Consider the following 12,372-nt stretch of genomic DNA (forward strand, 5'->3'; position numbering starts at 1 on the left):
CTCTCAGAATACTAAGATCAGTTGTTCGTCAGTTTGCTAGTGTAGTTTTTATTTATTTTCTTTTATTTACAGCTGGCAGAGAACTGTAAACTATGGGGGGAGGAGAAACAGGAAATGTTGACCAGACTCAGTGAGACCAGACATGGATTGGGATGAAGCAATATGACCCCAATATGACCTCATGTAATCTGATATTTTATATGGTGCAAATATGTTTGTGTGTGTGTGTGTCTGCATGTGTGTGAGTGTATGTGTGTGTGTGTGTGTGTGTGTGTGTGTGTGTGTGTGTGTCTGCGTGCGTGTGTGCGTACGTGAGTGATTGCATTTCCAGTTGCAAGCATGACCAAAGTAATCACTATCAAACCAAAATCAAATGGCACAGAGAACATTTATTTTTTTAAGATAAAAAATTATTTTGTAAGATTACTGTGTAATGCTATTGGATTTGATTATCACAGTGAAATTCTACTTTTAGTCACAAATATTCAAAAATAATACACATGATCTATGAAAGCATACAATATTCTATAAAATATTTTTCTTAATGATTCTGCAGTTACTTAGGTCATTCCCGCTTGTTTCCTGTGAGGTTCCCGGTCACCGTTTGCCTTGCAGAGGCTTGATGGTCAATATGATGGGCGTCTCCGGTAGAACTATGAGCTGGAAGGTGCTCCTCACCTCTACGTGCCTCTGTTTCTCCACTCTGAAGTTCTCAAGCATCTGAAAAGGCATGGCAGGTCTTGGTTAACCGGTGATAATGTGACATATAACGTACTGCGGTAAAGGTTTTCGGCCTTTACCGTAGTACCTGTCGTCCCCAAACGCATTTTCCGTTCTCCTCTTTCTAATTTATGGGGGGATCATAAAATGACAAGAATAACACCAAAATGGTAGAAAATAAACATGCAGGTTTTTCTTTTATGAAGAATTTGAAAAAGCAATATCCTAAACATTTAACAGAAACGGATGTCGCTCTAGTGGAAGTCCCGCACATTCCTGCCTCTCACTGCTAAACCTTGTTACTGAAACAGACCCTCTGGAGCATGGTCGCGATAACGCACATATGTTCCTGACGGGGTTATTACGTATGTAATATCTCACGTGGATGAGGAAGAGCTGCATCTCCGTCTCGGCGATGCGGCGGCCCAAACACTGGCGGGGGCCGAATCCGAAGCCCAGGCTGCGGAAGTAGTTGTTCTCCGTTCGCAGCCAGCGGGACGGCTGGTACTGCTCCGGTCGAGGGAACACCGAGGGGTCTCGGCCCATGGCAAACAGCCCTAGCTGGACCAAAGTCTACACACAAGCGCACACATTGTTAAAAAAGTGTCTGACACGTTACATTATAGTGCGTATGAAAGATTTGTTCTGGGGGAGATACTTAGTCTGGATAACCACTGGATAACCATCATCCTCTACGAACAAGGCTTACAGTGATATATAAGATATAGTATGATACATTAAACCATCAGTCAATATTTAAAGATCAGTCAATATCATACAAGAGATATACACTGCATTTTCAGAGTCAATGTTTTCACACACAAGATGGATACTTCAATTAAGACGTACTCACTGAGGTTACTTGACAACCAAATGCACTAAAGAAGATGTTCTTACCCCTGATGGTATGTGGTAGTTTTGGATGGCAATGTCCTCTGTGATGTATCTTTGCAAGCTCACTGCCACTGGGTGTAGCCTAGAAGACGGAAGAACAGAAGGATGTACGCTGTAGCACTATATAAAAAGCATACAGAATATCAAAACTATTATCCAAAACTTGGTGAAGAAAACCTATGGTTAAACATTTCCTTCCTATTTGTTTGCCTCTTTAAACTCAAGGTAAAAAGGCTGAAACATTGTCCAATGGACCAGGATCACCACAGCCTGGCTCTGTTGTTACAGGGACTGAAGCAGTGCCTCATAAGGACCCGGTCTGCCCTACCGTAGGGTCTCCTTCAGGGCCCCCTTCAGCAGGGGGATCCTCTTGAGCATGCCCAGCAGGTCCCCCTGGCTCTGGGCGCGGGCGGTGGCCACCTCAGCCCTCAGCTCCTCCTGCAGGGCGGGGTGTCGGGCCAGCTCGTACAGGGTCCACAGCAGGGTGATGGAGGTCTGGGGGCACAGCAGTGTCAGAGCCTCGGTCCTTGTGCTGAGAGGCTCCTGTGTGATAGTGTGTGTCTCCAGTGTCGTGGTCGTGGTCGCCTTTACCGTGTCCACCCCCCCGGCCATCAGCTCCGTCACGCTGGCCTTGATATCCTCGATGGACAGCTTGTCAAGCATGAGCAGGCTGGCCAGGACCCCCGGGTATTTATCAGAGGGAACCGGTTCCTTCAACTTCCTGTAAATGTTCTGAATGCAGCGGTCCGCTGGAGAGGGATAGGAAAATCAAACTCTTTTATTCACGGGTTAAAAGATGCCTGTAATTCTACACATCAATGACCAATATTAATGTGTGTGGCAGCACGGCTCAACTATAATATTTGCAGTTCAGGAGATGCCTTTATCCAAAGTGACTTCAGGTTCATTCAGATAAAGTGCATGTCATTCAGGAGCATATAGGAGTTAGTCTTCTTGCTTAAAAATGCTTACAGGTGCAAGGCAGTGCTGACGTTGGGGTTTGAACCCGCACCTTTTTGATTGAGAACCCTTCGGATGTCTCTGCAGTCATGATTCAGCAGCCGTCGTTATAAAAGGTCAGTGCAGTCCTACCTTGGCCGAAGATGCCGTCCCAGGCCTGGACGTGGTCCCTCCAGACCTTGGCCCCGACCATCCTCAGCAGGGCTGGAGGTATGTACAGCATGGGGGAGGTGGTCTTGAACATCAGGGTGATGCAGTCGATGAAGTGCTGGGCCTCTGGGTCGATGTAGTCCAGCAGCAGACCCAGCCGCTCTCCGTACAGCACCGAGCCCACCGCTGACAGGGTGGAGGAGACATGGAGGAATCACACACCAGTTATATTAACACAAGACAAGATACGAGAGACAGAACAAGGGCAATATGATAAAACATATAAAACATTTCAGGGTCAAATGTATATATATATATATATAATAATTGCTTACATTCCAGGGCATATTTAAAAAGTTCTTGAGAAAGGTCTGTTGTCCATTTGTTTTGTCCACTTCTCTCTATCTTTTTATGAATCCTAGCCACAAAGTCCTGGCCAACTTCATCCAGTAACGGGGCAAAGTTCCCAAGCATCTTTGGAGAAATTACTTCCTTGTTTAGAATAACCCTGTTGGACCTCCAGTCTTCTCCGTCCCTGATGCAAGAGGAGGGGTATAATTAATCGTTGGTAGTCTGAATGGTTCTAAGATAGTGTGAATGGGTTTATTAAAATAGATACTTGAGTAGAACTCCATATTTGCGATTCCTGCAGTCCCTGTATGATGTCCATGCTTCAACCCTCAGCCTCTTGGGATAGTAGCCCTCTGCTCTGAACAGGGTGGCTGCGTCCACAGGCTTGATGATGTTCACACTGTCATAGTAACCTATCTTCTCCCTGTTGGATAAAAAGAGACAGCATTGAGACATCTTTGTAAGGATAACACGTGATTCTGTATCTATCTTATCAAAAACAAAGGAAAAAGGTCCACGTGGCCTGGCGTTAACTTAAGACATCCAAACCTCTGAGACTTTTTATAAACACAATAATCCTTATTCAGAAAATAAATCCCTCTTTTACCTGTAGATTGGTCCAAATGTGTTGAAGTTGTTCACCATAATGTGGTGAAGGTTCTTGAAGCCATCTTGTTTCCAGAAGGCATACAGGTTTGCCGCCCCGTTCTTCCAGAGCCCAGGAATCTCATGGAACGGTCTGACTAAGCGGCTGTTCTCTGGGTACACGTCCCTGACCACCGGCACGCTGCTGCTACGGCGCAAACTCACGCTCGGAAGCCCCTCTGCCCAGGACCGAGGCAGACCCATAGGGCTGCACCGCAACATGTGCCACCGGGCCATCCCAGCTAATACACAGTCCCCTCTGCTGGTACCTTTAATACAGACCACTGGTGACTGGCCGGTGCCTGCGGTGGTGGACGCTGTCTCTCCCTACAGGGATGTTCTGGCTAATACAAGGGGGCAGGTTTTTTGGATAAGCGGCCTCTCAACCACTCTTTTACTCAGTCCACCGGTGAAGTGATCCTGCCCTCCCTGACTCAAATTCAGTGCAGTGACGATCAGCGTTTCACTTATGGGGGGTCCGTGGGAGGGGAGCTACACTGGGAAATGGTTTGGGGGCGGGTTTAAACATTTCATCAAAACCTAGGTTTACATTAGTATTGAATCACTTTTCATGCTAATGGATCTATAGATCTATGAACATTTGCTTTGTGCAACATGATCTTCTTTTATATGTTCAAATTGTCAGATGTTGTTTAGAGATAAGGCCTTGTTTGAGCCGTTCACACAGAAGTCAACTGTCAAACAAAACAGAAACATTTATTTTTTTCAATTTTATTTAACAAAGTTCAGTCAAAGATAAAAGTTAACGTAGAATTGAAAGATAAATAAAGACATGATAAAAAGGCTTCTCACTTATTTCTTTACAGTCTATGCATCCCCAACACCAACACCAACTCCTATCGTTACATTTACCGTTCAAGTATGGTCACGTTCCGCTAAGAGTCGAACACAATAATAACAGATGAATAAATAGCAGGAAGAATAAAACGGTGAGAAACTGCTAAGCCCTGAACAGCTTAATGAGCTCCTCCAGCCTCATGGCGGTGTTGAGGTCGCCCTCGACCCGCAGCCTCCCGCTGGCGTACGCTCCGTACGGCCGGAGGCTGCCTTCAAACAGGGCCAGCAGGTCGCTGTCGCTGATGCTCAGAGTCACGTCCGCCCCCCGCAACGGAGCCCCCAGCCCTGCATCGCCGCTGCCTGGAGGGACACAGGTTGAGACACAATGTTGGGATTCACTTCAACAAGATCTGCAAAAGCCTTGATTATTAAACTACTATTTAATATTCAGTCCTTCATTTTAAGCGCCTTGATTTTTCTTTGTAGACACAGGGAGGCTGTGGACATTGGCGTCCGAGCCCAGGACCACATGACCACCCACCTTGACTCAGGTCCACATAGTAGCTCTTGCACTCTCCGTCACTGGAGCTGATCCGGAAATGGAAGCAGGCCCCCACCCTGTTGACCAGGCCTTCAGAGAGCAGCAGCCGGACCACCCCCAGCAGCTGATCCACCGACCCGGCCGGGCTCACGGCCGGCGCTGCGCTGCTCACCTCATCCGTAAACGCGACGCTGTCCCCTGGGAGCAGACACACGAGAGAAGCATTCAGAATCCATGTAAATCAACTTTGCCATTTTCTTCCATTTTGCTCTTTGAATCCCGTTGGCTGACCTGTGGAACCTGTCTGGGGCGGTGGAGCCCCACTCTGGCCCATGAAATGCATGGCAAGCTGCTGAATGGGAACCGCCAGGCCCTCCAAGCCCTCCAGACCAGGCACGGACGGAGGCAGGATGAAGCCCCCCGTGGAGGCCTCATCCGGGGCCTTCAGCACGGCGCCCAGGGTGAGCTCCACCCGGTCCACCTCCAGCCCCCAGGGCCGCGTCATCTCGTTGATGTCCACCTGTGGAGGGAGATGGCTCGTATAACATCAACCATGCTTGTGGTGTGTGCGCGTGCGTGTGCGTGCGTGCGTGCGTGTGTGTATGTATGAGTGGTGAGTGTGAGTGGATAAGCATGCGCTATGAAGGACATCCAGTAGGCGCCCTGGGCCTCACCCTGAGGTATTCTTCCAGTTTGCCCCTTTCCCCCTGGACCTCGCGGACTGTATTCTTGCTCAGGCTGTGGGTCATGGCGTTCTGCGCGGTCAGCCTGGTGGAGGCGTTGAGGTCCTGGACGCACGCCACCGACATGACCGGGTTCCAGATCCGGAACTGAATGTCGGCTCCCATTAGAATAATGCCCCCATCCCGTGTTGAGACCTAGCATGGTAGGGTTAGGGTTTGGGATCTGCTCAGTTCTTCACATATAGCCACAAAATGTCCCTGCCTCAGATAATGTGACCTAACTCTATGAAAGAGTTAGGTCAGACTTTCGAGAAATAGCCGTCTAAATGGACGAAGGGTATATAGAAGGGAGACAGCTAGTGGTGAAAAATAATTTATCGTACGAGACTTGTAGTGGGAAATATCACATTGTAAGCACAACAGATCTAAAGAAACCAAATCTAGAAGGGGTTTGCACTGACGTAAGGTACAATATGTAGTAGTAAATGTAGTAAATGTATGTAGTAAATCCTAAAATGACCATGAGATGACATAAACATATCAAAATACTAGCTTTTCTGACCACAATGCCCCAGAGTTTTTGCCTTTGAAGTTCAACCCTTTGAGCTTTGAGACGGCGGAGTCGGAGCAGGATCTCTCTCCAATATTGTGACATTGGACTGCAGCACCCATTTACACTCTCCCCATAAACCCATAAACGCTCTGTGTCAATGTGACAATTCACGTCTTGGACACAATGCTGATAAAAATGCTATCTAACGTAACATATGTAATTAGAGAGAGGAATGGAGCATTCTCTAGGGACAAGGATAATTTATACAAAGGTATTACATTATCTAGTAATCGCTAGCTCCCTTCCTACCTCCAATTGAACTGTGTTACGTTTGCTAGCATTTATGTCGCCCCTATCGACAAAAAAGTCTTGATACTGCAGCCATCATCTCTCTCTATTGTGTCGTTTCATTTAGTTATCACTCACACTGGTTTCTCTAAAGATGCTCGGACCATGCTGCAAGTGGGTCTTCCCATGACCAGACTCCATTTAATCAAATAACACAATGAAAGTGTTATTCATCACAAATCCGTTCAAAATAAACCAGAACTATTAAAAAGTGATACTGTGGCTGTTCTACCTGGCATGGAGGTATGTTGAAGGCGCGCGTGCGGAGGTCGACCCTCTGCCATTGGTCGATGAGAGGGAGAAGGAGAACAACGCCAGGACCCCTGGGGGGACAGACCCGGCCCAGACGGAACACCACCAGCCGCTGGTAGTTAGGAACCGTCTGAGAACCATTTAGAACCAGAGAGAGCACAGTAAATATTCTTATCAGCAGCCAACCATTGTATTAGATGTAATATAATAACTGATCAGGATTAGGCTTACTTTGAGGACAAACCATCCTGATATGGGGAAGCTTATGAACGTGCAGATATAGGCCAGGAATATGACAATCATGTTGCAAATCCATGACAGCCATCCTTGGGAGGAATCTTAATAGAATGAGGAAAAGATTAGCTGCAGCATGACAATGTAAGTTGTCAGCATATTATGTCGGAATGATCTCAGTCTTAACAAGCAAAATAAGCGGTTTGAGATATTAATGTCAGCAAAAATCTGTTGAATAATAGTGTGGTGCTTCCTCATACATGTCACTGGTGTTTTGGCCATAAGATGGTTGTATAGTGTAGCACTCAATAAGATATTCAATAGAGCCAAGTTTGTGGGCATTTTGGAAAAATGTTGCTGATTCATAATGTCTATCATATTTGTTTTCAGGATTTGAAAGATGCAAACGGGAGGGGGGGAGGGGGGCAGGGGGGATGGTTGTTATTGTGTTTATTGTGTTGCTGTGGGAGGGTCAGGGGACAAAGACGGATAATGAATTATACAAACATCCTATTTTGAGTTGCTATGACTAACGTTACATACCAGAGAAGTCGTTGTCTATTATCTTCGGGATGTAGTCAAAGGAGTGCACTTTGTTGTGGTAGGGCTGCTGACTTCTGCCACTGAATAACCCATGAGTGTCAACCCCAGGACTGCTCTGCTCTAGAGGGTTGTACTTGTAGCCAGGCGCTTTGCCGAACATTGTCATACAGGTGATCGTAAGTTGGTATGTATACAATTGCAAAACTTCATTATTTTAAGCGTGTTCCTCTAAAACGCCTGCCCCAAAATACAAAATAATGACAGGTAGTACTTCCCACTGAACCGTTGTTGTTTGGTGCTTCCGTATATTTTTCCTCTACACTTTAAATTTGGCGTTCAAAGGCCTAGCGGTACATCACTGCCCCACTGTGGTGGACGTGGGAACAGGCAGTCATAGAGTAATAGCGGCCTATATCTGATTAAGGTCTCAAAAAGTCAACAATGGGTTTAATCAGTAGCTACAAATAATAAGTGAAATGTTGAAAGGCATTTTCGGGAATTGTTTTATTGTAATTGAAAAGACAGAACATCGAAAAGAGAGCAGCAGAAAAAAAAAATGCTACCATTAGGGTCAAGAGTGAATGTTCTGGTGTGGAGGCGTCTTTAGTTTTTGAACATGTCACAGAGTAGCTTCTCCATGGGAGTACTGCCAATGGTGCTGCGGAAGAACGTCTGCTCTATCTTCTCTGAGCTCACAGAGTGGAATGATGGCAGCAGAAGCAACAGCCTCCCGAACCTGTGAAAAACAAAGAGAACACTCGTTTGTGATGTGGCATCGAAACAAGATGGCTGCATGATCAGTCTTTGGGTTCGTGTTAATTTCAGGTCAAGTGATATCAAAGGAATTGTTAATGGGGTTGGGTACTGGCCTACCTTGCACTCTGACTGGGGTGAAGGGAATGGATGTGCTGGCCCAGTAATACCTGGGACTGGTCCTGCAGACTCTCCACTTGGTCTGGATCCTTCAGACCGCGTGTCTCTGTATCAGAGAGTCAAACAGACATCTTTAGCATTACGTAGACTAACAAAAACATAAAGGTGTGTTATAATCCATGTATGTATGCAACCCCAACAAAGCCAAACAGGGCGTATCTTACCTGGCTTGAACAGGACGATCGCCTTCAGACAGGCAAACTCTGTGGGATCCACAGCCAGGACCTTGAAGCGGTCAAAGACGTCTCCCAGGCAGTGTAGGTCCGCTGTTGGGAGACTGGCCTTTGGCTGCTCGGAGGAGGGGCGGTCTGGACGAGAGAGGAGGGGACACTTGTCCATGGGCAGGGACCACTGGATAGCACTGAGCAGAAACAACTCACTCCAGGCCTCCTCCAGTAGAATCACCTGGAAACAAGAAAGGTATATAATGAATGTCTCTAGAAACCTCCCGTGAGCTCAGTGGTATGGTCTATAAAGACCATGAGAGTTTTGAATGGTGTTCTGTGTAGGCACCCAGTGTGACTGAAGCTGACCTGGTCTCGAAACGGAAGGTGGGAAAACACTGGCATGTGTTTGGCCCATCTCACTGCCATGAAGAGTAGGTGGGCAGAGATGTGGTCCAAGCTCTCCGGGCCGGACAGGGGATAGACCCTGCAGGGTGCCTGGCTCTGCTCCCTCTTTGGCCCCTCTGTAGTCACATCAGGGGTCTCCTCCGCTGGAGACCGCAATACACATGATCACACTTGTGTTTTTGTGTTGTTGTTATTACTGCACCTTCCTTGTGTACACCCCTACTGTGCAACACAACATATTTTGTCAAGCACATGTCAGCAGCACTAAAAAAATATATTTCCGACTTTCTGATAACAAATCCGATTTTTACATCTGCTTGCCACTTCAAAATCAATCGCTTTTCTCGTAGTCACCAGATTAAAGAAGAAGCAAAATTCAAATGGTGCTTCCAGTATAAACCAGCACATATTCTGCACTGTGTTCTCCTCACCCTCTCCAGGGTCCCACTTGGCACAGGTCTCTGCTGTCAACAGGCTGACCATCAGCCTGTTCTGGTTCCTGGGACTGCTGCTGCTGCTGGGAGGGTTGCTGAGCCCCTGCTGGTGGGGGTGGTGGTCCTCAGGGCTAGTGCTGCAGGGCGGTGTGCTGGCGGCTGAACTGAGAGAGGAGCAGAGGAGGGGGCGACTGGGGGGCAACGTTCGGGGCGGACTGCAGGCGGGGTCCCGCGCGGCGGGGAGGTTCTCCTTCTCAACGTCTGAGCTTACAGAGTCCAGGCTGACCTGCGCCACACTTCGGGGCTGTCGCTCGTGTTGCACGGCTGAACAGACAAAAAACAAGGCACGGAGAGGGTTATCTTGAGAGAGAGAGGCAGTCACTGGATGAGAGGGTTGAGTTTTGCCAGCCGCCACATTTCTAATGTTTCGTTTTCTAATATTCAGAGATGGATATGGATTCTGTTTACTCACCCTCTCTGTTCATGCCGGCTTGCAGACATCTTTGCAGTCTACAAGCTTGACACTGGTTCCGATGAGCCTTGTCAACAACGCATGTTCCGGTACCCGTCTGACACCTGACACCAGAACCACACCAAGCAGACACATGTATAATTTGAAAGACCACCTACAGAAAGCCACGTGGCGCACAGGTATGTAAAAAAGGCATTGCGTCCTCCCTCACCTGTAGAGGAGTCGCCGCCGGATGCTGCGCTTGAAGAACCCGCTGCAGCCATTGCAGGCATGGATTCCATAGTGTTTACCGCTGCTGGAGTCAGCACACACTCTGCACAGCAGACCTCGGACTGCTCCACGTGGGGGGGATCTGTCTATGGATACCGGAAAGCAGAGTAGAACTAGTTAAATAGTTAGTTCAAAATTTAAATCTCAAATGTTGGTCTAATTCACCCTTTTTGGTCGTCTTATTTTTAAGAATGGAATGTAAAAGAGATTTTTGGTGGCTTACCTGTTTGAGGTCCATCAGCAATATGCTGAATTCCTAAGTCATTTATGTTTTCAGGATGTGACATGTTGCTCTTAGACATGGGCTCTTCCATCCTGAGAATACTGCTGCACAGAGTATCTTCTGTGAAGAGGATGCTGTTCTTCTGAGTACCTACACTTCCAAACTGGATTGTGAAGCAGTTTCCTAATTCTATCAACCGTTTAAAAGGTCCATCCAGTGAGGAAGAACCAGGGTGAACCAAAGCAGGTCCCAATATAGTTTCCTTGAGGGCAGAACATGCAAGGTCTCTTCCCATGTGGAGAGGTCCTTCTACTGGCTGTTCCTGAAGTGTCTTGAGGTCACTGAAGATGCTACTGAAGTTGTAGAAGCAGACACTACTTCACCCTCTTCTTATTTTCGATCTGGCTTCCAAAATGAGTATGTGAACCAAAGTTGCTGGTGGGGGGTTTGGGGGGGGCGGCTTCTTGAGAACAAGGAGCTTAGCACTAGGCGCTGTGTTAGCAAAGGCTGATTTGTCATCCTCTTAATCTTTACTGTCCTTAAGGGTAAGACTCGGTCACAGCCTTTAGGGAGTGAACAAGTGGTACATCCAAACCATCTTTAACTTTGAACAGGTCCTTTTTGTGGCAAACAATGGCCAACATTAATTATTTAAGAATCTCAAACTAATTTGAGTGACTTTGAGACATGGGACATAAAAAGTGACACAGAGAAATCTGGAATTATGCGGAGGATGTTTAAGAAAGAAATGGTTAATATTTGTATGATTTTTTTTAACCCATATGATTTTTTTTTTTGTTTGGGTATTCCTTTTCTTGGTCTCCATCGATGACACTTAACAGCAATTTGCCATGTGGCTTTGGGGAATAAAAGACATAGAACAGACACCCAAATCTACCCTAAAGTAGCTTACACCACCATGAAATGTTTTGTTGTCTGAGAGGGATCATGGAACCATTAGCTCCAAGATTGAAAGAGCACTAACGACTTGACCCGTTAGTCCATGCTGGTGCCATATGGTTGCTGCTCTTTGCAAGCCCCTATGGTCTCATTAGCCGGTCGACGTGAAACTGACTACTCGTTGTTGTCCCGAGGTCAGCGTTTTGTCTTCTTTTCCTTGGTAAGTGGATTTAGTTGAACATATAATTTAAGACAGGATTACTATATCTTCCAGGTATCCACTGAGCTGTCCTGCCGGTGGGACAGCGTGGCTGTGTAGTCCGCCACTAGGCATATGGGGTGGCCATGAAGGCACCGTCCACAGCCCTGCTCCCTTTCATGTCTAACGTCTGATGAAGTCTCTCCTGATCAGGGGGAGCCAAGAGCCCTTTTCTCTGTCGCCCCTAAGCAGTGTGTAAAAGGATTACAAACTGCTCTTAAACTCTTTTTAAATGCTGTCCTCGTCTCTGCTAGCTCTTTAATCTTGAGTTAGGGGGCCACTCACAAGGCCCGTCTTTTTAATATGTTGCCATGACCATCACTGTAAACAATGCTGTATTTTAACGTTTACAATTAAATACGCTTATATATTTAAATGTATATTTGAATGAGCCAATGGAATGGCTTAAAAGTTCTGTTTAACTCTCCTTAATTTTTCTACCAGATTACGAAGTATCGCGAAACACGCTGACACATACAAAGTGCGGCACAGAAGCTTTAGGGGGAGGAGAGTGACCTGCCTGCTGCTCCCGTCAATGCCAGGTGACGGGAGGTAAGGTACCGCCTGAGGGAAAGCGACAGCAACCGAAAGGAAGGAAGGACATTGTGATGGGGGCCCAACACTTTGAATCCACAAA

The 12,372-nt window shown here is 46.9% G+C and overlaps 3 protein-coding genes across 3 annotated transcripts; all 3 read right to left on the reverse strand.

The window, feature by feature from the left end:
- Window positions 1-597: 597 nt before the first annotated feature.
- On the reverse strand, window positions 598-3,957 carry cyp11a1.2 (cytochrome P450 family 11 subfamily A member 1, tandem duplicate 2; the record flags this gene model as incomplete). The annotated part of the gene is made up of 9 exons (XM_079742972.1): window positions 598-720; window positions 1,102-1,293; window positions 1,618-1,696; window positions 1,943-2,109; window positions 2,206-2,363; window positions 2,707-2,910; window positions 3,060-3,259; window positions 3,344-3,499; window positions 3,683-3,957. 9 exons carry the CDS (start codon window positions 3,955-3,957, stop codon window positions 598-600), a joined length of 1,554 nt encoding a protein of 517 aa, XP_079599098.1.
- Window positions 3,958-4,494: 537 nt separating this feature from the next.
- On the reverse strand, window positions 4,495-7,958 carry stoml1 (stomatin (EPB72)-like 1). The gene is made up of 7 exons (XM_079743734.1): window positions 7,673-7,958; window positions 7,127-7,233; window positions 6,876-7,025; window positions 5,734-5,937; window positions 5,351-5,579; window positions 5,060-5,257; window positions 4,495-4,878 (listed from the first exon to the last, which is right to left on the reverse strand). The coding sequence occupies exons 1-7, from the start codon at window positions 7,836-7,838 to the stop codon at window positions 4,682-4,684; spliced, it is 1,251 nt and encodes a 416-aa protein (XP_079599860.1). The 5' UTR covers window positions 7,839-7,958; the 3' UTR covers window positions 4,495-4,681.
- A 317-nt stretch (window positions 7,959-8,275) lies between these two features.
- On the reverse strand, window positions 8,276-10,667 carry LOC307080229 (photoreceptor-specific nuclear receptor-like; the record flags this gene model as incomplete). The annotated part of the gene is made up of 8 exons (XM_079742866.1): window positions 8,276-8,408; window positions 8,546-8,651; window positions 8,770-9,010; window positions 9,139-9,320; window positions 9,609-9,935; window positions 10,084-10,187; window positions 10,295-10,415; window positions 10,577-10,667. 8 exons carry the CDS (start codon window positions 10,665-10,667, stop codon window positions 8,276-8,278), a joined length of 1,305 nt encoding a protein of 434 aa, XP_079598992.1.
- Between the last annotated feature and the right edge of the window lie 1,705 nt (window positions 10,668-12,372).

This window comes from Pollachius pollachius (genome assembly GCF_949987615.1).
Source record: "Pollachius pollachius genome assembly, chromosome: 9".
NCBI lineage: Eukaryota > Metazoa > Chordata > Actinopteri > Gadiformes > Gadidae > Pollachius > Pollachius pollachius.

What these genes read in the sequence shown, in the direction of transcription:
- stoml1 (XM_079743734.1), bottom strand. Translation starts at nt 7,838, where the DNA reads ATGACAATGTTCGGCAAAGCGCCTGGCTACAAGTACAACCCTCTAGAG. An exon ending in CAGGATGGTTTGTCCTCAAA is followed by an intron (nt 7,026 to 7,126) that starts GTAAGCCTAATC and finishes AATGGTTCTCAG; the next exon opens with ACGGTTCCTAACTACCAGCG. An exon ending in GCCCCAGACAGGTTCCACAG is followed by an intron (nt 5,258 to 5,350) that starts GTCAGCCAACGG and finishes GTCTGCTCCCAG; the next exon opens with GGGACAGCGTCGCGTTTACG.